Source organism: Microdochium trichocladiopsis (assembly GCF_020744255.1).
Source record: "Microdochium trichocladiopsis strain MPI-CAGE-CH-0230 chromosome Unknown B0I36scaffold_6, whole genome shotgun sequence".
NCBI classification, from domain to species: domain Eukaryota; kingdom Fungi; phylum Ascomycota; class Sordariomycetes; order Xylariales; family Microdochiaceae; genus Microdochium; species Microdochium trichocladiopsis.
In genome coordinates, this window is record NW_025763549.1 from 1,307,615 (window position 1) to 1,334,744 (window position 27,130).

General features: G+C 57.2%; 9 protein-coding genes across 9 annotated transcripts; 3 read left to right on the forward strand and 6 right to left on the reverse strand.

Moving 5' to 3' along the window:
* Positions 1 to 1,830: 1,830 nt before the first annotated feature.
* B0I36DRAFT_363776 (uncharacterized protein) lies at positions 1,831 to 3,849 on the reverse strand (the record flags this gene model as incomplete). Its single annotated transcript, XM_046158871.1, has 1 exon — positions 1,831 to 3,849. One exon carries the CDS (start codon positions 3,847 to 3,849, stop codon positions 1,831 to 1,833), a length of 2,019 nt encoding a protein of 672 aa, XP_046011489.1.
* Positions 3,850 to 8,178: 4,329 nt separating this feature from the next.
* B0I36DRAFT_325253 (uncharacterized protein) lies at positions 8,179 to 9,589 on the forward strand. Its single transcript, XM_046154213.1, has 4 exons — positions 8,179 to 8,375; positions 8,438 to 8,464; positions 8,594 to 8,744; positions 8,798 to 9,589. The coding sequence occupies exons 1-4, from the start codon at positions 8,313 to 8,315 to the stop codon at positions 9,187 to 9,189; spliced, it is 633 nt and encodes a 210-aa protein (XP_046011490.1). The 5' UTR covers positions 8,179 to 8,312; the 3' UTR covers positions 9,190 to 9,589.
* Positions 9,590 to 13,088: 3,499 nt separating this feature from the next.
* On the reverse strand, positions 13,089 to 13,729 carry B0I36DRAFT_325257 (uncharacterized protein). The gene has a single exon (XM_046154214.1). It carries the CDS (start codon positions 13,666 to 13,668, stop codon positions 13,201 to 13,203), a length of 468 nt encoding a protein of 155 aa, XP_046011491.1. The 5' UTR covers positions 13,669 to 13,729; the 3' UTR covers positions 13,089 to 13,200.
* A 1,245-nt stretch (positions 13,730 to 14,974) lies between these two features.
* Positions 14,975 to 15,574, reverse strand: B0I36DRAFT_350124 (uncharacterized protein; the record flags this gene model as incomplete). Its single annotated transcript, XM_046156858.1, has 1 exon — positions 14,975 to 15,574. The coding sequence occupies one exon, from the start codon at positions 15,572 to 15,574 to the stop codon at positions 14,975 to 14,977; it is 600 nt and encodes a 199-aa protein (XP_046011492.1).
* Positions 15,575 to 16,767: 1,193 nt separating this feature from the next.
* On the reverse strand, positions 16,768 to 17,479 carry B0I36DRAFT_325260 (uncharacterized protein). Its single transcript, XM_046154215.1, has one exon. It carries the CDS (start codon positions 17,226 to 17,228, stop codon positions 16,773 to 16,775), a length of 456 nt encoding a protein of 151 aa, XP_046011493.1. The 5' UTR covers positions 17,229 to 17,479; the 3' UTR covers positions 16,768 to 16,772.
* Positions 17,480 to 18,220: 741 nt separating this feature from the next.
* B0I36DRAFT_129420 (uncharacterized protein) lies at positions 18,221 to 18,972 on the reverse strand. The gene has a single exon (XM_046148179.1). It carries the CDS (start codon positions 18,902 to 18,904, stop codon positions 18,455 to 18,457), a length of 450 nt encoding a protein of 149 aa, XP_046011494.1. The 5' UTR covers positions 18,905 to 18,972; the 3' UTR covers positions 18,221 to 18,454.
* Positions 18,973 to 19,110: 138 nt separating this feature from the next.
* B0I36DRAFT_129428 (uncharacterized protein) lies at positions 19,111 to 19,854 on the forward strand. Its single transcript, XM_046148180.1, has one exon. The coding sequence runs from the start codon at positions 19,186 to 19,188 to the stop codon at positions 19,723 to 19,725; it is 540 nt and encodes a 179-aa protein (XP_046011495.1). The 5' UTR covers positions 19,111 to 19,185; the 3' UTR covers positions 19,726 to 19,854.
* Positions 19,855 to 19,983: 129 nt separating this feature from the next.
* Positions 19,984 to 21,354, forward strand: B0I36DRAFT_245041 (Gti1/Pac2 family-domain-containing protein; the record flags this gene model as incomplete). The annotated part of the gene is made up of 2 exons (XM_046150117.1): positions 19,984 to 20,558; positions 20,682 to 21,354. 2 exons carry the CDS (start codon positions 19,984 to 19,986, stop codon positions 21,352 to 21,354), a joined length of 1,248 nt encoding a protein of 415 aa, XP_046011496.1.
* Positions 21,355 to 24,082: 2,728 nt separating this feature from the next.
* B0I36DRAFT_245524 (uncharacterized protein) lies at positions 24,083 to 25,936 on the reverse strand (the record flags this gene model as incomplete). The annotated part of the gene is made up of 3 exons (XM_046150164.1): positions 24,083 to 25,300; positions 25,392 to 25,509; positions 25,605 to 25,936. The coding sequence occupies 3 exons, from the start codon at positions 25,934 to 25,936 to the stop codon at positions 24,083 to 24,085; spliced, it is 1,668 nt and encodes a 555-aa protein (XP_046011497.1).
* Between the last annotated feature and the right edge of the window lie 1,194 nt (positions 25,937 to 27,130).

A 27,130-nucleotide genomic window follows, 5' to 3' on the forward strand; every position in this document is an offset into this window, starting at 1 on the left:
ATACATGCTGCACACAAAGTGTGACGATGCTGTCATCCCATGCCAGATATGAATATCTGCAATCTCTCTCGGGCACTTCCGCTTCGACCGTCCCCACCTCGCACTCCTCGCCGCTTCCTCGATCATTCTCCAGCCGACCCCGTCGATCCTCAGCGAATACACGGGGACATGATGCGGCCCCGGGCCCAAAAAATAGGCCCCTGGTTGTCACACCTCTTGCTCCACATACGCAAAACACAAGCAAAGCGCCAAGCTAGGTGTAGGACTGCGAAATGAGCCCCCGGTGCTGTGACTCTGGGACGGCAAGGTTCCACTACGATTTTCGTTTTCTCCATCATCGGTCACGATTTGTTCAGGAATCCCTCCGCTGGTGTTGACATGGTAAGGCTGCAGACTGGCACAGGTTGAAACCCAAAATAGACCAGTAGATCTTGCCGGATAGATGGAATCGATGCCAGCCAATCCAGGTTCTATTTGTGAGCAGAGGATATTCCATTTCTACTTAACGAGGCCAACTCTGTAGGATTTCCTCGGATAGCACATAAGATCAGCACATACACAATAAGCCGTGTTTCAGCACGCCTCGCATTGTGGGCACTGGCAAGTCAGGCTCTACAGAACGGAGACTTTCAGCCGGGTTTTTCTTACCGCAGCATTGTTCTAGGATTTATGACATCAACATCAACTGGAATTCAAACAACGCGTCAGGTTCGGCCGTATTACATGCATATCAATTACTATGGCCTTTTGGGAACACAGGCCCCCCTCTCCTGCGTGACATTCTTGGGACTACTGGATCCGCAAGTGGCGCAGCGGCCACAATAAGCACCGCTTCCCGGTGACGTTTCGTCTCAAATCCTTCCCAACCCCCGGCGAGCTCTATCTTTATAAGCTTATATTTCGCCAAAAACGCAGGGTTGGGACAGCTTCAAGTACCCGCCGCGGCGGCCACGGGCAAGCACGGGCGGCAGCAGCAGCAGGGTAGTAAAGTGGGCCATTGCAGCATTCCCCCGCGTCCCCTCCGTTTTTCGAGCTCTCTCTCCTTCTTTCTCTCTCTCTCACTCTAATCGCGCTGAGCCTTCGCACTCTACGCCTCTATTCGGGGGCCCAATCTCGACAAGTCTGATTGATTTATTAAACGACATTTCACTGGCTCCACAAGATCTCCCCCGAATTGTCTAATGATAGCTCTAGAACCGGTGGAAAGAGGAGGCGGGGTGTCCACATCACAGTATCGACTCGACGATGACGACGACAACCATGGGCGACAGTAGCTCAGACCTTCTGATTATTCCAAATCTCGCACTGCTAACCATATGGTAACAATTGAGTTGCTCCGAGGTGGCGTGCGTGCTCTGTCCCCTTGGCGGAATTAGCTTCTTTTTTTGTATGCCCAAGAGCCCAGATCTCATGGGCTCCCTTGAAGGGTTTGCCCAGTCGCACCGCGATGTGGCCCAGTTTTGAATTCTACCATGCACCGTGAATGATCATAGCCAAATGTATACACATGGAGATATACCTAGGTGTATATATCCCGAAAGCCCGTTTTCGGGACACGACACTACGCTTGCGTGAATAAAAAAAAACTATACATAATACACAACCAGGTGATTTTCGTGGCGCCACACGCCCCATACTCATGAAAGGGAAGAGGGTGTTTTGATACACTCAAGTGCCATATCAAAGTCTCCCGTGTCGCCGGCACGCTACATGCGGGCCCAACTATCGTGGCGAGGTCTCATGACCTCCTTCAACTCTTGTCACCGCTTGCTCTTGACAAAACGGCCGTTGCTTTCCTTTGAAAACCAAAGAGAAACAAGCCAGACGCAATCAGCCGGCATTTGCTTGCTTCATCAACGCGTCCACTTCGCGTTGCAGCGCGTCCAGGTCGGCCAGAATATCAGCTCCCTGGTTCTCCACCACACCAGTCGGGAGAGAATTCGCCGCGGCTAGTGTGGTACTGACCGGTGCTTCACCACCAGACTGTGAGTTGAGATCCTTGAGTGCCGGTCGTGTATGGCTCTCCATGCTCCCACGGCTGCTGCCTCTTTGCCGTGGCGGAGGCGGTGGTGGAGGGGCTATGAAACTGTCGCGATTGCCTGCTGGCCTGCGACCTCCAGCAGACACGTTACTCGCTTCCGACACTCTCTGACTGCTCAGTGGTCGCCGGACACTAGAGTTCCGAGCTGGAGGCGGGGGCGGAGCCGCAATTCTCGGCGTAGACTCTCTGCTCATTTCAGCCTGAAGTGGGCTGCCGGTCCCGTCCAAGTTTGCGCGGTCCTCCGGCGAGGGGCTGCCGAACTTCTGGCTCTCTGCAAAGATTCCCTGAGGGCTAATTGCACTAGGCTGGCTGACGTTGGAATAAGTACTATTTGATCGTCCATGATTTGGACGTCGTGGGGGAGGTGGAGCGGGGGCGAAGGCGCTCCCAGACCCAATGCCGGCACGAATACTCTCTGATCGAGACCGTGTAGAGTCCAGTGACGATCGAGGCGGATCTTCGTCGTTGTTCTTGGATTGTGATGGCACGACCTTGCTCTCACTTCGAGCGTGTCGCCTAGGAGGAGGGGCTTGGGGTGGAACGGCGGCTCTCTTCGACTGTGTGCTGCCCTGGGATTCAGATCGAGATCTTGTGATGGATGCCGCTGGTGAAATGGGCACTTTGTGGTCTTCGTTGAATGCCTCGGGGGTTTTGCCTGCAGCCTCCCGATCAAATGGCGACTCCCTTGCCTCGTCTTCAGAGCTCCGAGCCGGGGGAGGAGGCAAGGGCTTATTTACGTCAGAATCGGCAGCTTGTGGTTGCGATGGCTGCTGGTCGTCTGGCCTGCTAGATTCTTGTGCGTCGGGGGAACGGCTTTCTGCCCCAAGCTCTACTTTGATAAGCTTTCCATGTCTGGAGCTCGGGGGCGGCGGCTTTGGGCGAGCAGAACCGCTGCGTGAGGACACTGCAAAGCGCGAAGTCGGTATGGACGCAGCAGTCCTTTCAATGGTCTCGGGCTCCGATATATCGTGTGAGGTTCGAGGCGTGTCCAGCATCTGATCGAAGAGCGATTGGCGCGAGACTGAACTGGCATCTGTGCTACTGGCCGCGTCGTGCAGTCCACCGGTCCCGGTGATCGATTGGGAGTTCACAGCTGCATCTGCACCCCTCGGTGCAGGTGGTGAGTTCGACTGGCCTGTCAGCAGCAACCTCTTGAAGGAATGTACGTCCATAGCCCCCTTTGTCGGGCCCGCTGCAGCAGAGGTCCCATCGTCTCCATGCGCAGTCGGCTCCATGTCTTGCAGCGTCCTCGCAAATGGGTTCGCTGGTGGTCCGCTAGACGGAACAGCCGGTTTCGTCTGCTCTGCGACTTCAGACTTGGAATCTTTAGCGCCGAAAGGGTTCACGCGGTCGCCGTCATTGGCAGAACCATTGCTTTGCGCATCCTCATTATCTTCGTCATCGTAGCTATACTCGTCGGACTCGGACTTGGTCACCGGTACGACATCCTCTGGCGATGAGGGCGGGGGCGACTGTACGCGGACCTTCTTGACGATTTTCTTGGGTCTGCTCTGTAAGGTATCGTCGTCGGGCCCCAGCGAGTCGTTATCGGGTATGGACGGGCGGAAAGTTGTGAATGGTTGTCTTGGTATGGCCGATTGTGGCGTGCTATCGAGAGTAGCAAAGGCGTCGGATCGATAATCGTTTGGTATCTGAGTGTCGAGGCCTAAGCCAACGCCGGGAAATGGGTTGGACGGAGACGGCGAAGAGGGGTTGTTGCTGGTATCGTAGGCGAGCCCCTGGCTGGTGGCGGCCTTGCGGCGAAATGGGTTGCCCCCGTAGACGGTCTGGTCGGTGGCGGGCGCCATGCTTTGGAGGTGACTGTACGGTTCAGGAGAACAATGCGTTTGTCGGTCTTTTTCGACGCCGTCAGAGCGACGATTGCTGGAAAGTGCTCTCTTTATCGGAGGATTGGTGCCATGCTTAGGAGGCGGGAAAGCTGGCGCCTGCTGGTGGAGCAGCGCTGACGACGTGCTTGGCCTGCGCAGAGCTGGATGCAGCAGGCGGCAGCCTTTTCTCTGCAGTCGTTGCAGATGCGGTGGTTTTCGACCCTGGCAAGACAATCTCGGCGAGCCTAGTGAGATCAAGAAGCCTCGAGGGACTCGCTGGACGTCTGTGGCGCCCTTCGGATGAGGTGGATGGCCGTTGCTCAAGCTCAAGAGCTAGAGAGGGACGGGTGTAGCTGCGTTGAGTGCAGGTACGTAATGCTGGGGGGAGAGCCACCCCTCATCGTCCCTGTCCCGCTCCACGGATCCGCCGGCCGGCCACGCCTTGTGCCTCCGGACTTGCGCGATTCAGGGGGTTCCCGTCAGTCGCCAGCCAAAGGACAATACACTTGTCGTCCCAAAATCACAGACAAAACACATCAAACATGTCTACAATCTGACATTAATTCCTAAAGTGTCATCGCGCATGCACGAGCTTTTACAGGAGCGATTTTACGTGCACACATTTTGACACCGACAAGGTCCCGCGGACGGGATTATGCGTGACCGTGCTTCCATGTCTACAGAACGTAAGCTGCGTCGGCCACTGATATCATCATACCTTCAGTGTCATTAATCTGGATGGACTGCATTTGGTCCGTGTCAGATTCTGGAGGCTGTGTCGAAGTCATTGTGGTGCAGAGAGATTTCATTGACCTGGAATCGCAATTGTCAGCGAGCTGAAAGCGTATCGAGTGTGGAAATATGATGGGCAAGAGGCGAGGCCGGATGCGATCAGAAAGTAGAACGATATCAACACAGACAGAATGGTCATTCAGACAGGGATAACTGTAATGAATAAAGGTCTAACTCATCATGCAAGAAGGAGGGAAGGGAGTAGAGAGTGTGCGTAGGAAGGCGCTTACCGAGACAGGTCTGTTCAAAATATTCGACGCTCAGCAATGCAGATGCTGCACTGCACTTCGTGGCTTGAATAGAGGCACGAAGCTCCGCGAATAGTAGAGCAGAGGTGCACTCGAAAGTGTTTCCGGATGTCGTGTCGGAATTGGTCCATTTACTGGCATACGCCAGAAACCACGACGCGGACGCGCGTGAAGGCCATAATGCCAACTCATCTACGTTGCCCGACAGGGTGACGTGGGATCTCTGCTCCTGGGACAGAGCGCCACGCGCGCCATTACGGGCCCAGGACTCAAAGCAGGATTGCGGCTGAGCACAAGGCCAAGCCGTGCTTACCTAGCGGCAGAATATGGGAGAGATGAGGCCGACAAAGCGAATATTCTTGCCAAGCTGCATCCTGGCTTCTCTGTCAAGACTGATAAGCGTAGCAGCATTATGTGCGGCGACGATACTCTTTGTAGAGCCGTCGCCGATCGATCGAGGTCCCTCGTTGAGCTGAGTGACGCAAGAAGCGCATCTCAGGCACGCGAGCATCCGGCGCGCCGTTCCACGGATCGTGGACGAGCGTGCTCCGCGGTAATGCTACCGAAATTTGTTCACACAACAGACATGCTGAGGGTGGTACGAGGGCGACTCGCACGCTGATGGAGGCTCCTGGAGGTCAGGCTGAGGCGGAGGGTGCAAACATGACGCGCAGAGAGGACGAAGCCCGTCTGCGGTCGCGGTGAGAAAGGAGAGAAGAATGTGCGGAAAAGGTGGGCGCGACAAGATTTGCTCACAAAAGGCAGAGCGTGGTGTCGGTGGATCAGCCGCCGTCCAGGTTAGGTCTGGGACTGGGAAGGAGGCGGCCAGTGCTCAGCCTGGGGCGGGCCTGGCCTCCAGGGCTGGCTCCATGGACGCCGCGACGCGCTCTGCTCTGCACCACACTCGCCGGCACACAGCGCGGCTGCGACGGTGGGCCCAGCGTCGAGCGCACGCTGTTTTCAGAGCTGAATCGTAGTTGACGGGAAATGACCTCGAAAAGTCCGAAAAAACTCCTCTGGCATCCGAGTGACCGCTCAAGATGGCTGCGAAGTCTTCTCGAAACCTGGTGTTGGCAGTTGGGCGGTAGGGCGTGATCTTTGTGAAGCCTCAAAGGTGGGCGCAAAACACCACACCGCGCCCGGCGTGGTCTGGCTGAGATCCGTCACAACTCTGCCCCAGGGCCAGAAATGGTCTCGAAAAGAGGGCAGGATGACTATAGAACTGGCAGACCATCTTGTCCATCCTACCGAAATGCCATCACGAACGGGTTGTGGCTCCAGCAGGCTGCACATCAGGCTGCGGTGATGACTTCACGAGCATCACTTTCGCATGCCCATGTCTGGCAGGCAGTAGTCATTTTTGGGTTGTCACTGCCCCGAAAAGACATGCACCGCGCTGCGCACAAGCCGAGCATGCCGGTTTTTTTGTTTTTTAAGCTGCGCATCTATCGTCAATCGCGTTCATCTCGCCAGGTGTCCCTCGCAAACAAGCACCTCGCATCAATAGGCAAAACCTATCCAGCGAATCTCGGCGGCGCGCAGACATTGCGCATGGAGCGAGTTGCGCACTAGCTATATGTTGCATTTTTGGCTTGTACACCGCACGAGTCGCTCATTTACTCCCAAGAATCTCACATTATCGGCATCAAACAATGACACGCCATTCCTGCGACCATGCAAGCCATTCACGCAGCAAAGCCAGCGACGATGAGAAAGAGCGAGAAGACTGGAACGGTGACGGCGGGGGGCGGGGGGAGGAGGAGGATCGAGCAGGCGTGCGAGAACAGAGGACGTGGCGGGCACTTGGGGGAAAGGGTGCATGTGATGATCTGGCCCCATTGACGAGAGGATTGGCAAACGGCCAGCAGCGGGAGCTAGGCAGCGTCTGGGCGGGCGCATGATCTGATCAGAGTTGGAGGGCGAGCGAGCTGGGACAGATGGGAGGGCAGAAATGCACTCATCACCTGGGGGGGCCAGTGAAAATAGGGTGAGTTGTGAAGTTGCCCACTGGCCAATCAGAAAAATGCACGCCGACAAGTGCAACCAGAGCGGGGGTCTTTGTTGGAAAAGAGCGGGGCCACGCCAACACCGCAACTCGTGTGTGTGTGTGTTTATTTTAGACTTTCCAAGGTTGGGCAAGAGGGAGCAGCCCGGCCCAGCCCTGCCCTGCCTGCTTGCTTTCGTGCCATCCGGGAGGGGCGATCCGCAAGAGGAGAAGGGCAGCCAGCACTTGCATGGCAGATTTCATGCAGCCCCGAGGTGGCCGGTCACACACACCAACTTATCGCGCACGCCAGCACCGCCCGGACCCTGGGCGGGTGTGGTGCCTGCAGCACGATGCCCGTCTTGGGCAAGTCATGGGGTTCCAGTCTGCCAGAACGGACCAGCAGAGTTGCTCTGACTGGCCAGGCGCAATCACCCCGGGTCCTGGGCCGACCGGCAGACACATCGCGCGCGGGAATGCGCCCCCGCTGCCAAAATCACGTCCCGGGGCTGCGACAGTTGTCGGGCCTCGCTCGTGCAGTTCCACCACCCGGCCTGCTTCCCGGTCTCAGGGGAGATTGGACATGGAATTTGCCAGAGACACAGGATCGGCTCTGCAACCTCTTTGGTGACGGCCCGGACTGTACAATCGTCGCTGCTGTCGGAGGAAGGCGGCGCCAGACGTCACCTGATCTCTTCGATCTCAAGGGCGTTTCCTCGCCTACTCCTCGCTCGACTTGCACCATGATGAATCCACACGCATGATTCTTGGCTGAATCAGTGATCTTCCGTCGGCAGATCTTGTCGCGGAAGGAGGGTAGTGAACATGATCAGGGATCTCTTGGCTAGCTGAGACAAGACGAGCCATAAAGGCGCTTGGTGAAGATGGCACTACATGGCGTAAAATGCAATGGTCGTGACGGGGTCGCCTACAAGGGAAGCGTGTAACAACGAGCATGCGCTCACTTCGCAATCTATAATGACGACGATGGAACTACGGACAACCCCTGCGGAGATAGACTTTGACCAGGGCCATGAAGCAAAGCATTGACAAATGAAACACTGCTTGAAGAGAAGGGGGGAGAGGAAAAGAGAAGAGGAGGGGGGGCAAGAGTCGTGTGTGTGTGATTGCGGACGAGGAGGAGAGAGGTGGGCGGGTGCGGGAGGGTGAGCCTGCCCAGCAGTGCACCGCTCCTTACTGATTGCGCACAAGCCCCCGTCCTGTATATAAACGCGTGCGCCCACCCCCTCGCGCCCCGACCGACACACTCTCCCCTCCCGATTCTGTTTCTCGATCACGCTCTCAACTCTTCACGCCTCCAAATCAAAGACGCAGCTCTTCCAAGCCTTTTCGCAGTCATCCGACAGCAACTTCAATCACCCACCACCACCACATCCCCTCTTCCACAACCCGCCACCATGCCTCCCAAGAAGACCGAAGGTGCTGCCTCCAAGCCCAAGGCCAGCCATGCTTCCTACCAGGTATGCGACGCCCCAGTCACCACACTATGCATTCGCCAGAATCGCGACTAACAAGACTACAGGACATGATCACCGACGCCATTGTTGCTGTAAATAGCCCTGTCCCCATCGCCTCTGGCGCATCGCGTTGCATTGCCCCACGTCGCGGCCTTGTCCCACTGGCACGCATGCATCTCTTCCTAGACATTCACTAACGCAACATCTTGTGACACCAACAGCTCAAGGAGCGCAACGGATCCAGCCGTCAGCAGCTCAAGAAGTATGTCCGCGCCAACAACACCATCACTGTCTCGGACAACATGTTCGACTCCCTCTTCAACAAGGCCCTGAAGGCTGGTGTTGACAAGGGCACCTTCGAGCAGCCCAAGGGTAAGTCACACGCGCCTCTACTTGCATTCAACGAGTACTGACCCAGATTCCAGGACCTTCCGGTGGCACCAAGCTCTCCAAGAAGAAGAAGGAGGACACCGCCAAGGCCGCCAAGAAGGAGGCTGCTCCCAAGCCTGCTAAGAAGGAGGCCGCCCCCAAGAAGGCTGCTCCCAAGAAGGTCGCTGCCGCCAAGAAGGAGACCACTGAGAAGAAGCCGGCGGCGAAGAAGGCTGCCGCTCCCAAGAAGGAGACCAAGGCTGCCGCCCCCAAGAAGGCCGCTGCTAAGAAGGAAGCCCCCGCCGACAAGCCCCTCAAGAAGACCGCCACTGGCCGTGTCAGCAAGGCCAAGGCTCCTGCCGCCAAGAAGGCTGCTGCGCCAAAGAAGGCCGCTGCCACCAAGAAGGAGAAGGCTCCCAAGAAGGAGGCCAAGGCCGAGGCCGCGTAAAGCGCTCTCCAGTCCTCTGTGCTTTTCTGATTGATTGACATTCTTCACATCTCGGTTTCTTATGGCGGTCTACAGGCGTTCAGGGTATATCTGGGTTACAAGCGAATTCGCGGCGACGGTGGTTTCCGGTCGCAACACACAAAGAGGGACTGCTTTTTTCACAAAGGTCGGCTGGAATGGATATTTTACCCCGATGGATCTCCCCATGATTGTTTATATTCCCCCTCCATCGTCCATTCCTCGGCTCGAGAAGCATGGGTATCTTGTACAGGCGCACGCGCGGGCCAGGAGGGAAAGGGCACCGTCGAGAGGCGTAAATGGGGTGTCCTTGACGAAGTGATGAGTCTATTACATTGTAATATACCAATGAAAGAGCTCTGGTATTGATATGTCGAACCTGCCGGCTTCCTGCGCCCGTGACGGTGACGGTGACTGTCCCCTCTTGGAGTACAGGCGCGCACGCGTCAGAAATTGTTTTGATCCTGCGACAATCTTTTTTCCGAGTCGCGGTGCGCGCTCCGGGTCTGGGTCCGGAATGGGCGCGCAGGGATGGTGAGTCGCCCTGTGATGTTTACTCGCGTCCCAAAGCGGACGGACGTCACTCGACCCATGTGGGGAGCTCTTATCGCGGAGAGCCGGGGACTTGTCGATAGGAGCTCCATCTGTTATCGGGGTTCTCTTTGCGGGGCAGGTGGGCTTGTCAGCACCGCCTGGCGTGCTGATCGTCGAGCTTATGAGCCACTGTGTATATAGACTGTGCGTCACAACGCTCCGTACTGTATACATCATCAATGTCGACAGCGAGGTCCAAGGCCGCTTTTCGCACAATATACGCTGTAAATGTGTCCAAGCAATTTTTCTGGTACTTTGAGGCAACTAGCGGAGGCCCTGGGATGTTTTTTATGTTCCATACACGCCATTCACGGTGTCTGTGGTTTTTGTCAATTTTCATCATTTTCATCCCAATGTTTTGATCAAGATTCATATGTTAGAGTCCACACAAAGACAGAATCAAGACAAAGCCGGTGACCACAGTTTGGAATCAATCGAGTAAAATCACGTTGCTCCATGGACTGGCAACACACGAAATGAATAACCATTTCGCATAGCCTGTGTCATTTGCTGTGGTGGTTGAGCGACGATGTCGTCGCACCACACGGCGTCGACGCGTCATGCGCAGGCTCACCCGTGCGCGGACCACCAAACGCTTTCTCGCACCAGCAAGCCCCAGCAAGCGGGAAGACAGCTCCAGTGCTGCCTGGAGAAGAGCCCACGCGTGGCATCTCTCGAGTACCTGGAGGTTCCGAGAGGAAAAAGAAAAGAGAGTGAGCATGGGCACGATGATCACAATCGTGCCTGCAACCGCAACCGTGACCTGCTCCTCTGCCGCCTGGGGAGACGCACTGCCGGTTATTGGGCACGAGCATCCACGCGACAATATTGGGAAAGGGATGACACAGCAAGGTCATTGATTGTCAATGGTATCGCTGTGTCATACTGATGCTTTGCCCTCGTCAATCGCTCACAAGCTCGGGATGGCTGTGGCTCATCACCAGACCTCGAGCCCCGATTGCGGACGGCCGACCACCACCTCAGGGTCTGGGTTAGGCAAACATGGGTCGTGGTTCAAATATTCTTATGTCTTCACTTACAAAGAGCAAACGAATCGCTACAGTCAAACCAGCACCGTCGTCCTTACAACGGGAACATTGAGTCTTCCTGGCGCTGGCCCTGTCGGTGATGTGGTGTCAACAATGTCAATTCTGGTGCCAGAGCCGGCAGACAGCATACCATGGCTCCATACCTGGTATAAATCTCTGTGCTGAGATGTGTAGATATCTGCCCCTGGTGTGCGAGGTATACCGCACGAGGGCATCATCTCGTCTGCACATTGCTCAACTCGGATAGATATTTGCGTGACGTTGCTCGCCTTCAGAACCATGCTCCCCTGCAGCGTCCGCGTGCGCACTCGGCCGCCTGGATCAAGACCGTTGAGCCACCGACACAAGAGTGGACGTCGGAGGCTGTGTTGCTTATGCCTTGCCCACTGCCATGAAGTTGGCAGCGCTCGAGCAGGCGGCATGGTTGTTCACGTACATTGTCTCCAAGACGACTGAACAGCAAATGTACGCGAGCAGGATGCCATTTGGGCCACTCGATCTTTGATTTTACGGAGCTCTGTGTCTTTTCAACCACGTCACGGCCCAACGATATTTGCGGATCAGTGAGCTGAGTCCTCGAGAGGGAGGGGCAAGTCTTGCTATGAAGACCTCACCAGCAGCCCGGGCCGTTTCCCAAGACTGCTGCCAAAGCTGAAGTCATTGAAGATAGATAATGCATCAACAGGAGGAAATACATCACTGCATAGAGAGCAACCCAGCCCTCAGCCGACTCAAGAAATCAACACAGGAATCCCCACCTGCGCAGTGATTTGGAAAGAGACGAATGACCCCAGAGGGCAACTATGTCGACGTATCCGAAGCATTCGCGGGATTGCAGCCGAAAGACCAAGGTGCCGTGGAAGCCACGAGAGCGATTGGACAGCACAGCAAAGGAACGGGCGTGTTTGTTACATGTTGCGATGCTTATTATGAGTAATGCCCTCTTGCCCCGACGAATCTCCACACGACGGCTTGGACAGGCTGATGTTTTTCTTTTCCCTTTTTCCCGTGACGCGCAAAATGACTTCTGTATTGAACTATTTTCTCATCTGACGTGTGCGTCAGTCCTCCGCCTCGTGCCCAACAGAACGTGATTTGCACTTTTGGATACACACAGGGGAGCCTCGACGCAAACACCCGGCAACGTAGCAAAGCATCCCGCCTCGAACAAGAGCCGTGCCCTAGATCTCACACATCAGCACTAGGCGTGGAAGAAAAAGACCAAAAATAAAACCACAAAGGGATGTCCGCCCCTGTTTATTCAGATCCTGCCCATCGGTCACGTCTGAAGAGAGGTGAGCGCAGGAACTGAACCATGACTACGCTAGTCAGCATGAACGTACCCCCTCGAATGCTACCTCGTTATGGTTGTCAGAAGCAAGATAGAGCAGCGTCAACGAGGCGCATCAAACCGGGCACAGCACAAGAATGTGGCCCGTAAAGTTTCGATGCTTGAAGGATTCCCCGTCCACTGTCAGCTGGAGAACACTGCCGAGCTTCATTCGTGAGATGTACAGCCAAAGCTGTTGAGCCGAGCTACGAAGATGATCCAAGAAACTGGAAAAACTGTTCCTGAGATGGTCAAATCAGCTTGTCAGCCGATCAGCTGGCTAATCCGCACCCGTCGGGTGTCGTCGTGCCATATGTACACTGTACACACACACACACACACACACGTGTGAGCAGACTCCCAGCAACCTCTCTCAGCAAGCCTCTCAGACACCCGCCCCCCTAATACACACCTGCACACACATACACACATGCACACAATCTGTCCCGCCGACAAAGTAGCGCAGGACAGCACAACAGAGAAAGCGGGCGTTCAGCCCCTTCACAACTCTATGACCGAACCACAGCCAGCCTACAACCTAAGCTTATCATCATCATCAATTTTGCCCTGAGTCCCTACCGGGGGGGGGGGGGGTGTTTGTCTTGCGCGCGCGTGACTGGAATTTGATCAGCAACCAACTGACTAGCCCAGCCAAGCCAGGCCAAGCCAGGCCAAGCAAGCCAGCCAGCCACGGCTGATACATGCACACGGGATTTGAGCAAAGCAAAACACCCAAGGGCAAGAGAACACAGCAGCAGCAGCAACGCCCCTCGCATCGAGCGAGAGAGAGGATGGCCCTATTGCTCCGAGAACGGAAGAGGAGAGAGCGAGCGAGCGAGCAGAGAGAGATGAGGAAAGGGCAGAGAACAGCAGTCCTTGTGTCGAAGCCATGGGAGACCCCGTTCCCCCCGCGCCGTTTTCTGCTCAAATCATATTTCAGAAGATTGGTGCCGACAGTATCTCACCCGTCAGTGCCTGCGGGTAAACCCGATCTCTCTGCTTTCGAAGCATGACATAACATCACGACAAAAGCAGCCGTCCTGGTTTAGACGACGAGAAAACACAATCGATATCGTGAACTGACTTGTGCCTGGCGGCCGAGAGACAGAAAGAACGAGAGAGAGAGTGTGTGGAGGACTGCTCATAAAAGTCCAAAGCGCTTTCATCATCTGGCACAAGCCAGAGCGTCTGGCCTCGAAATACACATAACCCACCTTTGCCAAGCCCAACGAAAACCACATGAATTACACGCCGAGACAGCGGGCGGCAGAGTCGTCTGCTGGGGGAGGGGGGGAGATTCGCTCGGAGCTCTCTCCCATTCCGTCCGTTGGGCTGACTCGCCCAACAGCTGCAGCCCGCCAGGCTGGAACCAAACCCGTTCGCGGCGGCACATTTTGAAAAGTCTGGCCCGAAAGCCTCGACCCGCGAAAAAAGTCTAAAACTGCGTTGCGCGTGAGATGGGTGCGTGTGTGCCGTACATGGTATCATTTAGGTCGCCGTGGTGCCAAGTCGAACCACCCCGAAGTGGACATGTGCGTGCATGTGCATGTACAGCTAATATCACGTTGTTGTCGCAGCTTTCGTGAAGGCAGTGTGGCGAACCAGCAAGCTAAGAGCGCTTGATACCGCCACTGCACTAGCAAGTAATAGCCCGGGCTCACGGGAGTTCGACGTGCGGGGATAAATTACACGCGCATGAAACGGCCGGAGTTATGGAAGAAGCGGCGACAATCTCTCTCTCCCTCTCTCTCTCTCTTGCCTGTGTCGACGCCTTGGAAATGTGGCGGCCACCCTCATCTTAGAAGCTTGGGGCTAGGCCAGGACAACAGGTACAACGTGCCTGCTCGTTTCGCCTGCCCTCTTCACGGCCGACTGCATAAGTAGTAACGTCTCCTTGGGGTATATGAACATTTACTGTAGTTGGCACCATTTCACCCGGAAGAATGGTGACCCGGCGGGAATAAGAGGAGCATGACCAAATGACCAAATGCCGGGGAGAAAACGCCATCGTGTTGGTCACGAACTGACTAGCAGCGACTCGTCATCGCCGCTCGTCTCGGAAGAAGTCACGTGTCGTTTTCCGAAATCAGTCACAACGTTATCGTGTCCGGAACACTTGCCAATACAGGGTGTATGTGCCAAGCCACGTCAGGCATGTGCAATGAGCTCGACCTTGGGATGGTGCGAGGGCCGGACAAGGGGGGGGCGCAATGGGCATCTCAGCCCGGGAATAGTGACTAAAGAGTAACGAAAGTTGGCCTGTTTGGCAGGAGAGATGCCGACTTATCCAGAGGGCCTGTCTGCTGCCAGGATGGATCCCTGCGCGGCGCTGCAAACCAAGCCCGCAATGGAGCCACCGGGCCCAGGAGACCCAAAAAAAAAAGGGCGCGAACGGTGGTGTGCGGCTGACAGGCCATCGGTGGGCGGCGACCGTCTCACGCGCAGGGGCAGGGCCGATCAGCAAGCTCGCGCCGCGAGCCCGTAGCCGGCCAACCAGCCCAGCAGGAAAAAGCCAAGAACAATCAAGAAAGGGCCAAGCAATTGCCAAGCATTGGCTGACAGGGAGGAGGCCCCGCCCAGCCTGCGTGATGTGACTTATGCTTACCTCAAATGGGGAGGTTCGAGCGCGAGGCACCGCCCTTATCGTACGAGGGGGGGACGGGGCCCCCAGCCCAGAGGGCCTTCCCTGCCTCAGCTCAAGTCTGTCGTTTAAGCTTAAGCTTCTTTTCGGGCGTGCGTGGCCAGATGAGACCACTAGCTGCTCCGCCAATGGCACGTCACCCTCTCTCGCTGACTACGTTGACCGCCGCGCAAGCGTCCAGCTAAGGTTTTGGAGGCAACGAGCCAGCTGCTGCACGCTCGGATAGAACGGCTCTGTCGGGGCGTCGCTGCCGACGCCACCAGCTCGCGTGGCGCCCTCCGCTCGTCTCAGCGACAACAGGTGGTCCTGAGACATCTCCGCGGCGGCCAGCGATGCGTCCAGTCGTGAATTGCAGGCACCGACGACAGCACTCGCCAGTAAAGGACCTTGTTGTTGACTTTGCCAGACATCTGTCTCAGCGCGTTGGGCGGTCTGGCGCAGACATGTGGTGTCTTGGAATGTGCCGAAGCCCGGAAGTGGCCAAGCTGGGAACGTGGTGTCGCCTGTAGAGGTTGTTGTTGCTGCGCCTGTGTGCTCGTAAGGAAAGACAAGTGTCTGCTGTGGCCACACGACGTGTGGCGCAGGCTGACAGAGCTCTCTCACACACCACTTGCAACTTTTGAGGGCGACGGCCGCGAGTCTATCAACGATAGAGCGACACCTGTCGGAGCCTGCTCGAGAACCGCTTCCCATAAACCAATATTGCCTGTCTACCCGAGCAGGCTGGCCAGGGACATGAGCCACGGATGGCATTGATGATTAAATGCCGTTGACGCACGTAGAGAAGGGGTGTTGGCTGATGGGGTGGTCAGATGTGCGCCAGTGGCGAACTACGCCAGCCAATTACCGAGCCCGAGGCTCTGGGCTGCAATCGCGAGGTCTAAGACATTGGAAGTCAACTCTGTCGGTGCGAGACTCTGCATTGCAGACGCTTGTGCGGGCGATGTATTCCGAGCTGCGACACGAGCGCGAGGGACGACAGAACAGCTTTCAAGTCTTTTGTTGCGTGTCATGGTTGCTGAAAGCGCTGAAAGTATCTGAGGGGGCCGTGTCCTTGGTGATGGTGATTGACCAAGCGGCTGGAGATGCACAGGAAGGAAGCAGGCGCCCCAGAAGAAGAGAGGCGGTGACGAGTGCTTCTTGTCGCTCGGAAGGTGCGGCTGAGCAGGTATTATAATAGGAAAGTACGCTCGGATGTGCATACCTGTGTTTGCTTTGTCCGCAACGGCGAGGCTTCAAATGTTACCGAGCAGACTGGCAAAGATACGCTTACCTACGGCTGGTTCCTGCCCCACGGTCTCAGCCACGGAGTCTTGGGGAGGCGATGACGGAGCTGTTTGAGCCGTGGAATGCCTGCGAGACACGGACACGATGCGCCCAGCTGAAGAGCGACAAAACGTCGGCTGAAAGTTACAGAGGAGTGGCTGCGGCCGGTCGCGAGTGCACAAATAAGGACAATTACTTGGGGTAGGGGATGGGCAATGCTTGCTGATGGGAATGATGGGAATGATGGGTCGGTGTGGCGTGCGCGCGATGGTTTGCAGGCCTCTGCTGGGCTCTTGGCAGCCCACCTGACGCTTAAATTCATGCTTAAATGACTGGAGAGAGACCCTCGTGGCTGCCAAGGCGCCAAGCCTGCCGGCTGCCACCTCGACGGGCTTGGCGGTGCACGGCTTGTCCATCATCAATGTCAATCTCTGATGATGCTGATGCACCCCAGCAAGCAAACACCACAAGGGCAGCCGGGTAAAAAGGGGACGGCCCAAGCACCTGGACGAGCTCTGCCTGCGGTCTCTGCGACAGTCGCGTGGATGGCCGAGGACAACTGTCCAGTTGACCTCTCCAGGCAAGCAGTCCGTCAGCCCGGGTTGGGGAGCACCTGCGCCTGCGCCGTAGGGATGCAGTCCTCGCAAAGCTTATTGGCAACCACCGCACCGGGCAGGCGTGTCAATCACATGTGTACGCACCAGCTACGTACGTACGCTAAGTACTCATCTCCAGGACGCCTGCCTGTGCCAGTCCATTCTCTGTATCCTCCTGTACGGCAATTGTGTGCCGAGCCAGAAAGCCAAGTCCCGACGCCGAATATGCGACAGGGCACGCAATGACTCCTCCAAAGCCAGCGTCCCCTTCTCATTCGCTCGAGCACACAACCATGCATCCCTGGCTCCGGACGGGTGGTTCCCTCCGGCCAGCCCCAGGCACGACCGCTCACGAACACAATGTGTGAGGACAACGTTTCAAGCAGGAGCGGCGACTGCTCTCGCAGGAGTGCCCTGGCCTGGCCTGGCCTATCGTCTTCGCCTCCTTCCGTCTTCGTTCGAGGTGGCCTCCAGCCTCCAGACTCGTCCAGGGTCCCCTTCCACGGCGACCAACACGATCCGCCAGATATCGGATCTGAAAGCATCCATGTGCCGGCCGTGGAGTACGTACGTCGACAGACCGCGCGCCAAGGCCGCGCAAGCTTCCCCTTGAGAGCAATATCCGAATCCCCATGAGCATGGGGTCGTGCTGCCTCCAGGGGCGCAGCTCCGTGTCAGAGCACCCCGTCTGCACTCGTCACCAAACCTTAATTATCGCTCCGAGTCCGGCCCCATGACAACGACAATAGAAAAGTCGTTGTCGACGACGACGACGACGACGACGACGACGACGACGACGACGACGACGACGACGACGACACTTGACAGGTGCGGACGGGGCCTCCTGTGCAATCCCGCGTGCGACAAGAGAAACGACCGAGGGCGGGCCGTTTCAGGGTAACGTTTAGTGAGTGACCTGAACCCCACCGTACTGCACCACATGTTGCATCACCAGCGCGTCCTGGTGGTGCCGTCTTATCCTGCCCTGCTTATTGATCATTCTGGTTCTTGCCTTGCTGAAGACACTATTTGCCGACAGCCCGTAGTCAGAGTGCCGGCAGGAGTTAAAACCGCAGTCCATACGTGACACGGCATGCTGGCCGGGCCTTGCGAGCGGTTGCTGGATGACGTTATGTTGGCTGGCACACGAGCATAAACAAGGTTTGGCCCAATAAATGAGTGGGCAGAAGGGAGCAACGGCGCCTGAGCTTTGCTGGGGACGGACCCCTCGCTTGCGCCTTGGCTTTTTTCTGCTGCCGGAGATTTGCGCAAATAGGCTCGCCTTGCACAAGCAAGCTCCATTAAAGATTAAGCAAAGGCGGACCAAGGCATAATCAGGCGCTGATCATCTGGGGCTCGGGCGAGCCAAGAGGGGCGCGCCCAGGGGATGGTGTGGGTGGCCGGAGCCGTCCTAGCCGGCCCTGCCTTGCGTGGGACTCTCTTCCTACCAGAGGTATGCTGGTCTGTCGCTTTGACTATTGACAGCATACGCTTTAGTATGCGACGGCATTGGACTGCTTGCTGAACCGGGCTGGAAGAACGGCACAAAAGACAGCGGACAGGAACCGCCAGCGTGCCCTGGCAGCCTCCTCCCATGCCTGCAGATTACGCCAGCCAAGAATCCAGGTACTTGGGGACCCGTCTCCAGCCCAGACAGCCTCCGCCGGGATTGCGAGGCGCATCGTAAGCAGCACGGCTGGAACGGCTCGGACGGCGGCACGAGCATGCCGCCGGCTTGGAGCTGGTGCAAGCCCTGAGCGCGCAGGGCATATTAGCAGTGCTCCGGCGCTCGCCTGAGCCGACGCTGGTGAGGGATGCAAGGGCTTGCGTAATGGGCTATGGGCAACGTCAGCCCACTAAGAATAACCGTGGGGGAAAAGGGTGTGGCACCAAGTAAGACGACAACGACGGCGCAACCTGGTTGCCAACGAGAGAGAGAGGGCGGGATTAGAGGCATCGGCAGGAGCAGGCGCAGGAGCAGCAAGCGGTGGATGGCTAGCGACAACCTTAATTGGCGAGTCCAGACAGGTCTTTCTTTGTGCGGGTGCACTCTGGGGTTTTTTGCCTTTGCCTTTGCGGCGGCGGCGGCGGCGGGCGAGCGAGTGAGCGAGGAAGGCTGGCTGGCTGGGTGGCCGGCTGACGGGCCAAGCTGGCGACTGGCTTGGCTCTGGCTGGGCTGGCTCGAGGGGGGGCAGCTGGGCACTTGGCGGCCATGCCGCATTGGGGGCACGGGGTGTGGCCACGCCCTGGCGCCCCCTGCGGACTGACAAAATAAGCTTGAAATCCATCGCGAAGCTTGTCTGTGGCCTTTATCTCGTGCCTCGTGTGTTGCCGCGTTCCGGGCCCCTCTGGCTGCTGCTCGTCTTGGGGCCTGCCCGCCAAGCCGCCCCCAGTGGGACGCCGCCGCCGCTTCCTCCACCTGCCCAAGCCTTGGCCGCGACTTTGCGCTTTCTCTGCCCTTCATCCACCGGGCACCGTAGTGGGTGGTACCGTAGTACATCCATGCATGCATGCACGCATGCTCCTCTACATAGTACTTACACCCGCTCCCCTGCTCCTTCCCTCTGCCCACTGCCGCTCCCGCTGCTGCTTCCTTCCTCCTTCCATCCCTTCCACACACCTCCGCCAACCTCGTCCATCACCACTCGGCCACTTCACATCCTCACCGACCTCACAGCAACACACCTGGGTCTCCTCCTGTCACGCCGCCTCGACTCTCGATCCCACCAAATACCACCACCAACCCGCACCAACGCCACTGGGCTTGACCGTCGTGTGTATCCCGGTCACCATCTTCGTCGTCCCTACGCTCGAAGCTCATATCCTACGACAAGAATTTGGACAACACTGCTCCTTCACAAAAAGCCGGGCGGGTCTGCCTGTGAATTTGAATTTCGCACTGGTTTACCCCCCTTCCCCTGGAGAGGAGCATTGGCAGGTGCCCATAGCGGCAAGGACCAAACTTTGAAAACGCACTGGCTCGACACTTTGACGTTCGCGAGTCGCCACTTGATTACCAGACACAGTCGCAGCCACATTTGATTTGACTGCCCTTGGCCTGCTCACATAGTCCTTCTTGCCCTGTGCAGAAGCCTAGCAGTCCTGGCACACTCTTCTCAGCGCAGGCGAGATCCTCAAAGCTTGCCAAGCCCTCCTTCTTTGCCGCATGCCTCACCTCTTTTAGACGTGAGGTGGATCGGCGCAACGTCTCGGACAGACCTGTTTCTGTGAGACACCGCACACTACACCACGACGCCAACAGAGGCCAGCCGTCTTACGACTGGCATCCAGCACCACACAATGGAGACATATCACGGCTACGTACGGACACCGTCCGACGCGATCAAGCTCTTCGAAGCCTGCCGCTTGGGATTATTACCTCGCGTGCAGCGACGATTGTCAGAGAAGGAGAGACAATCGATCAGATCTGGATCCGTATTTGTATGGGACGAGCGGGAAGCGGGCATGCGGAGATGGACCGATGGCAAGTCGTGGAGTGCCAGCAGAGTCTCCGGCAGCTTCCTGACATATAGGGAAATGGAGGGCAAACGTGGTGCCGGCTTCACCAGCAACCGGCGGAGCAACGGCCGCACACCCGAGAGTGGACGCGTTAGCGACGAGGATCCAGAGGGCGAGCCGGAAGGTTACCGATACAAGGTGGACGGGCTTATGAAGCAGTCCTTCAGCATCACGACTTCCCAGGGCCAGCACCTCCACCTCATTTCGTACTACTCGAGGCCACACCCCGGTGCACCAGATTTGCCGCAGCCCAATACGGATCCCCAGCTGCGACACATTATCCCCGCCAAGGGCATGTACCCCGAATCAAGTCTCCATGACGCCAACCCGCCGGCGTTGACGAGAGGGCCAATGCAGTCTTACAACAACAGCCCTCCAGAGCCTGCAGCGTACGCATATGGCTGGGGCCCGCCTCCCCCGTGGGCTCCTGGTGCGTGGCCACCTTCACCAAATGAGCCACCGCACTGGATGCATGACAGGCACACTCCTGAGATGGCAAAAGCTCACCATGTGCATTACCACCAACGGGGTGCCCCGATGGCGCCTCGCCCGCTTCTGCATATTCCGCCGCCCGGATCGCAGCTACCACCTCCGCTGTCAGGTGCGCACGGCGGCCAGCCTCCGTTCCACCAGATGAAGCCGCTCTACCCATATGAGCACGAGCGCCACGAGCGCCTTCCGCCACCCTCGACCATGGCGCACTACCAGCACCTGCCACCGGCTACCGCGCCTCCACCGAGCATGTCTCCCCGAGCATACCACTTGCAATCGCAAGCCGCCCAGGCAGCCATGGTCGATCCGATTGCGCCTATAGCCACGAGCGCACGCAACCCGCAAGGCCCGCTTCCGGCCATGTCCGCAGCTGGTCGTGGTTTGACGCCGCCTCGAACACACTCAGCATCACCGTCCCCGAGGGTCACGTTGCCCGAGCTCAACTATGGCAACAAGAAAGCCAGCCTTGCCTCGTTACTACACCCAACTCCGGCTAATTCGGAGCCGGGCAGCGCCCACTCGGCGAGCATCAACAGTGCAAACAATTCTCCTCGGGCAAAGGCCACCGGTGCGCCGAGTGGTCTCGCAACTGGCAATGACATGTCGAGGGAAGATGCGAAGGCGCTGCGGTCGCTCGATCGCAAGTTTCTGCTGATATGATGACAAAAAGAAAGCCTGCAATCATGACCATTGTAGTCTTTGCATGCGCGTACGAAGAGATGGATCGCGTCAGCACACGGCGCTGGGATATTCTGCCCTTGTTTGTCACGTTTTGTTGCATTTTTGGCGTTCCTGGTTCAGGGTTTTTTCCATGTTGGCTCCTGGTCCACGAGGCCGTGCATTTACCTGGGCGTACCTGATGCGCGCACGACGCGCCACGCATTTCTGTTTTACACAAGTTCTTGTCTATACTTCTTTATCTGTTCTTCTCAACGTGGATATCACAATTGGGACATCAATCACAGTTCCGGACTGAGATATCAGTTCATCACCATCACTGTTCGCTCCCGTGCTCTGTGCATGTCCTTTACTACCATCCGTTGCTCGTGAATCACAGGAGCCAGTCACGGTGATATGTCCTAGGACCTCCAAACCTAACCGCCGCAACCTCATCACCTCACCACCGTCACGCGCCTGCGTCAGTACCCACGTCCTCCTTACTTACCAGGCTGCCCAGCCTGGCCAGCGGGCAGTCTTGATGTTCCCACCTACCCCCCAATCTCTTTAGGGGAAAGGCTTCACGTACAATGTTATTCCTCGAAAAACCCCCGAGGGGCAAGAGAAAGCGCGCTCTCAATTTCCCCTTTCAATCGCCCACTTCCCCCCGCCAGTATGCGCTGTTGTTCTATGCGTACATATCGCACATTCCCCGTTTCGTCCCCATCCCGGCGGCGCACGAAGCCCCGTGCCGGAGCCCACGAGTCACCGCCACTGCTGCTGCTGCACTGCTGGCCTCTGCAGTAGTAGGCATCATCGTCAACAAGGGTAGTTCAAAGTACCTAGTCAGATAAAAAGAGGATGTGTTCAACATCATGCGTGGAATTGAGGAGGCAAAGCGCGATACTGCTCAAATGCAGCGGTACGGATCGATAGGCGGCAGGACACCGTGATTGAGGCATGCAAGCCAGCAAGCAAGCAGGAGGAGCAGTGCATTCATGATGGGCCCCCTTCGTGTGTGTGCTGGATGCTAGACAGCTTCGGCGGAGGACAAAGATGCGCGGGGAGTAGCGATGATAGTCAGAGCGAAAACAGCTCAAGAGTGGATGTCTATTGTGCAACTCCCAGGGCATATGGGTCTAGTCTAGTGTACATTGTATAGGTGTCCATGCCTATGTCCCCCCCTTTTTTTCTTTTGGCCTACTCGTGTATGGTGGTGAGACGTGGGGATGGTACATGTTTTTACATCCAGGACTTGTACAAAATGTTGCGGAGATTTGTGAGCTTGTTCCTCAAGCCAGCGTGTGTCGTGTTCCGCGTGTCGTGCGTCGTAAATCGTGCATGAGAGGGGATGGAGCGGGTGAGAGCGAGAGTCGCTTTGCAATATATCGGTGAGAAGCTTGGGGCAGGCAATCGCCCAGCCAAGACGGTGAATCTTCGTGACGGAAGGCTACGAATGACTTGCAAAATCGCGTGAAGGGTGCAACCCGGAGGGAATGAGGTAGATGATGGTAAAGCTGATTGTACAGCAGGGAGGACGGCAATCGACAGCTTGTCCCCTATGTCTCAACATCGGCGACATCGGCGACATCAGCGACGAAGGCGATCATGGACCAGCCACGATGCTGAGCTACCCTGGCCTGTTTCTCTACAAACGTGCGTATTGGGTCTGCGTTCTCCATGAGACACGACCATTACTCAAGCCTGTGAATTGACGCCGAGCAGCTCATCCCAATGTGCAGATAAAGTGACGGGGTTGAATTCGCCCAGACGGGACAAATCAGAGACATCAAGGGTTTCGCCGGGCCCGTTCCTGAGTACTCGAGTCTCTTAGCAAGACCGGATTCGATGACCTCCATGCTTCCATGTCCAAGTGACTGGTCAAGTTGTGCGACCCTGACCACGCGGGCCGAGCGGGTGTGTGGTTGTCATAATTGAGCAATCAAGCTTTTGTACTACCCAACGAGCAGGCACCCATCAGCGACCAACAGCGATGAGCAGGAAAGCAGGAATGAGGCCATGAGACAAAATCCCATGCCGTCATGATATACTTGAAAATCGCAACGTCTTGTCCCGCACAGCACGGGTGTGCTTGTCCAAAGGAAGTCAGCAGCATGTCTGGCTTGCGTCAATACTGTCTCGTCGTCCGGGCTGATGAGTGAACGCCCCAAACTTTCAATGTTCCAAGCCCACGTTGCGCTATTGATTTGTTTGTACGTCATACTCCATTGCGGTGAGTGACTTGGCTGCAAGTGATATCGTCGTAACAAACATAGTTGTAGTTGAACCCTCGGATTGAGCGCTGGTGGTCGCCGTGGAAGTCAGAGAGGTGACTGCTCCCCAAGAAATCCCGCATGTTCTTGCAGATGCAGAATCCGCCCCCACCGTCGCGTGCGTAACGGGGCGGTTCCTACAGCGGGAGTGTCTCAGTCAACACTAGGGAATTTCACAGTGATGAGGGTTGCCGAGACATGATGATACCGCTCCACGATCTCCCTGGCACCCCTGCCGCCCCGATCGCAGTGAGATCTGAATCAATTGCTGCAGGCTGGTTGCACAGAAGGAAAACCAGCCCAAAGGGTCTTTGCAGCCGTCCAAGGGTTTCCGCATCGAGTAACGCTGGACGAGCGACACAAGAACCGGGATCACAATGCCAGAAGCAGCAGGGACCCCGAGGCTCAAGTTCTCAAGCCATGCCCTGCCCTTCCACCAAGACCAGCCTCAATGGTTCTTAACAGTCGCATCGGCCGTACCAGCGTGGAAACGCGGTCGTGTCGCGGATCGTCTGAACGCCCGTCAGATAGCAGAGCAACCTGTCGAACCCTAGGCCAAAGCCACCGTGCGGGGCACAACCCCAACGGCGAAGGTCTAGGTACCAGTCGAGGTTGTTGACGTCCCCATTGCTGTTGTTGGGCTTGATCTCGTCGTCTATGAGGGCAGCTCCCGAGACTCCCGTAGGCATGCCTCTCGCTTCCATGGCATGAACCAGCTCGTCGAACCGGTGCTCGCGCATGGAGCCTCCGGCAATCTCGCAAAAGTCGGGTACCAGCAAGTCGAAGCACTCGACAGTCTGCCGAGATGTCATTGCCTCACCACCAGCCGAATCAGAGGTCCCGTCGGCGACCTTCATGTAGAATGCCTTGATGTCTCTTGGGTAGTTTGTGACAAACACTGGCGTGTTCCCGTTGCCGAGGTTTGCAGCTATCCATTTCTCATGCTCCGTTGACAGATCTGTGCCCCAGACAGGCTCGCGTTCAAATTTCACATCATGCTCTGTCGTAGCGTTCTTGAGTAGCTCGATGGCTCGAGCATAAGTGATGCGCGGCCACGCAGAAGGAGACCGCAGCCCTTCCCAGCGTCGCAGCACTTCTCCAGCAGGCGCTAAGTCGGGCGACCTTCCTTGTTCCCTGGTGATTTCCTCAAAAGTTGGGAGCTCCGATAAGTCCGCTGCGACGTGTCTGAGCATGTCTTCGACAAGCTGCATCACAGCGCTCATGTCCTCGGTGAAATTCAATTCTGCCTCGAGCATGTAGAACTCGCTCAGATGTCTCGGCGTGTCGCTGTGCTCGGCCCGAAACGTTGGCGACAGCGTCCACACGTGGCCCAGGGACTGTGCAAGAGCCTCGAGGTGGAGCTGCCCAGAGACGGTCGAGTACACAGGACGGCGGAAGAAGGATGCTTCTTTGGTGTCATCGCCGCCGCTGTTGCCTCCTTGCTCACTGGACCCGGCAGTCACGTGGAAAACCTCGCCCGCGCCCTCGCAGTCGGCAGAAGTGAAGACGGGCGTCTGGGTCTGCACGAATTGGCGGCTGTCAAAGAAGCGCGTGAGTGAGGATATCAGCTGTGACCGGAACCGCAGGACGACGGCATTGAACGGTATCCTTGGCCGCATATGCGGAATCGTCCTAAGGTACTCGAGCGTCTGATACTTCTTCTGGACAGGGAACGACTAGAGGAGGTTCACATCTTAGCACGAGAAGAGCTCTCTGTATCAAAGGTTGCACAAATGTGCCGCTCATCCACAGCTATTTGGAGCTTACCCTCGCGTCCGATGGTCCCAGGACATCAGCCTTAGTGACCTGTAACTCGTGGCTCTGGCCACGCCCTGGTGACGGACTCCATGACCCTTGGAGACGTACGGCGGCACCTATTGTGAGCCTGTCCTCCAGGAAAGCAGAGATGGTTGACGCATCAGCTACCGGACTTTTTGATAATTGTATATATGCGCATGACACATGGGCCTTGGGACTCACCCCTCCGCAAGGTCGGCCGGGACCACGGCCTGGAGCGGATCAAGCGATGAGCCATCTCCCAGAGCCACGAAGCTGTGCCGCTTCTGCGAGCGAACCGACCTGACGAAGCCCTCGACACGCACGTCAGGAATCTCGCCGGCCTCCTTGTCTTGCAGGAGCGCCGCAACGGGTCTGGAGAGAGCCAGGGCTCGCGCCGTCGTCGAGATGTGGGCGGACCGGGCCGGCTTAGGCGTGCGTGCGTGCGGCGAGGCAAAGAAGCCAGAGGACAGGCAGGGTCTCGCCACTGGGCGGACGAGGAGCCGGGAGCGCAGGGGATTTGCCACGGCGGCCATGGTGCGTGTGCTGGCTGCTGGACTGCTGGCGATGCTGGCGTTGAGGCGGCGCGTGCAGGGCCGGCATCAGGATGCAAGGTTCTGGATCGAGGCTTCCGCCTGGGTTGGTGGCCCGGTGGTCGCACGGGCTCCAGGGCTGGTGCAAGTGGGTGCAAGTGGGCAGCGGGTCGCGCTGCCGGAGCACCACCCACTCACTCACTCCCTGTAGCCGCACTGCACTGGCTGACTGACTGACCGACCACTTGCAGTGAATGAGTGGGGGGTGCTCTGTCGTGCCTCGTGAAGGCCTCGTCCCAAAGTTCCAAGGCTACTTGCTCAAGTGGACTGCCCAGCCCAGCCCAGCCCACCACCCCGACTGGAGGAAAGAAATCCGCGCGCTGCCTGGGCAAGGGTCCAGAGGTGGACCGCAGCATGCGCCGCACATGCATCGCCCGTGGGCCCTTCCATCCATCCATGGCTCGATGGCCCCTCGTCTCGAGGCCTCGGCCAATCCCAACCACACCCAATATACAGAGTACGTAAAGCACCTAACGTATGTTTGACCACCGCTACAGCCAAATGCTGCTTGGTTCACACCCCAGAGCCAGCGCGCTGGGCCGTCCTGCCCTGCCCTGCGTTGGTCATTTTCCGTGACGCAACTGCCCTCTCCCTCGTGTTCCCGCCTGTCCCTGCTCTCCCCTACGTTAGTGTAGGTACGCTAAGTACTTCAAGTACTTCAAGTACGTTACGTACTGACGCTGATCCGGCACTCAGCCACGCCGCGAGTTTCTATCTGAAACAACCTGCTCGACGCGAAACTCTCGGTTGGCTCCATTCGCCCGCCCATGGCCGTCCTCCTTGTCGATGTCGTGAATGCAGCTTCGAGTCCCGATCCATCCAACAGGCGGCAGCAATGGGCTCGGTCGTTGCCTCCCGGTCTCGTGCTTGGGTCGAGACTCAGGTGGCCACAGGAGCTACATGGGTCCAGCCTCGCTCTCATGTCGTTGTCCACAACCTAGACTCTTTATTCCCGGCAGCCCGTAGTCGTCCAGGGTTCCCCGTGATGTTGCGCCGCCTCGAATTCCACCCGCAATGACATGCCGTTTCCACACCACAATCTGTCTCTCTCTGTCTCTCTCTCCTTTCTGCTCAGCAAGTGTCCGCACAGCGCGCAGCCGACTCCGCGGCAATCTCGACCTCTTGAGACTAGCAGGG